Source organism: Haematobia irritans, chromosome 3 (assembly GCF_050003625.1).
Source record: "Haematobia irritans isolate KBUSLIRL chromosome 3, ASM5000362v1, whole genome shotgun sequence".
NCBI classification, from domain to species: domain Eukaryota; kingdom Metazoa; phylum Arthropoda; class Insecta; order Diptera; family Muscidae; genus Haematobia; species Haematobia irritans.
In genome coordinates this window covers 205,537,965-205,538,668 of record NC_134399.1, presented here as the reverse complement: position 1 = coordinate 205,538,668, position 704 = coordinate 205,537,965, and the positions used below count along the sequence as shown (strand labels likewise).

At 31.2% G+C, this 704-nt stretch overlaps 1 protein-coding gene across 1 annotated transcript in view; it reads left to right on the top strand.

The window, feature by feature from the left end:
* Positions 1-645: 645 nt before the first annotated feature.
* LOC142231394 (uncharacterized) overlaps positions 646-704 on the top strand; it is a 17,705-nt gene continuing 17,646 nt past the window's right edge. Inside the window, exon 1 of the mRNA XM_075302002.1 lies at positions 646-649. Coding sequence (XP_075158117.1) covers positions 646-649 — 4 coding nt within the window. The remainder of the gene's footprint in view (positions 650-704) is intronic.

The following is a 704-nucleotide window of genomic DNA, read 5'->3' as shown; positions in this document are numbered from 1 at the left end:
GATGAAAATTCGTAAAAAGACGAAGTTCATAAAGTCATGTTTTCAATAACAACAAAAGTCGACTTTTTCAAATTTTAAAAAGTGATCAAAATTGACTTTTCCAAATGTGGAAAAGGTTGAAAGGTAGACCGGTCCTACTTAACTGTTCAGGATTGGTACTTTGGGATGTTCTAAAACGTAAATTTACCCTATCAAACATAGCCATGTTGCTCCATAAGAACCAGAGACTAATACGAGTGTTGTACCGCTCCTGAGATTGATAATTTTTCCCGTAGGGTTTGTACTCTTTTTGTCGATCATAAACATAGCCTTCCAAGGTCTTCAGGGCTTCTTCTCAATCATTTATTGAATTTTATTGCAGTACTCCCTAATATCCTTACACACATACCCACACTCTCGTACATACATTTTGAATGGCAAAAAACAACCATAAGAAAACAAACAAGAAAACTTAGTGAATAATAAAAATATGCACAAATACTGGAGAAAAAAAAATAATAGAAATATCTGACAGGTTATAGAGTCAAAAATAAAACAAACAAAACAAAGCAGAATTCACATTCAGAACAAATGAAAAATACATGAGTTGCCGTGGCTTTAATCCTTTAAGAGAAAATATTTTTATATACAATTAAAAATGACATAATGTGTACTTGTAGTCGAGTATGAATTTGGAAATTTAAATTGTGTTTTAATGTGAAAAT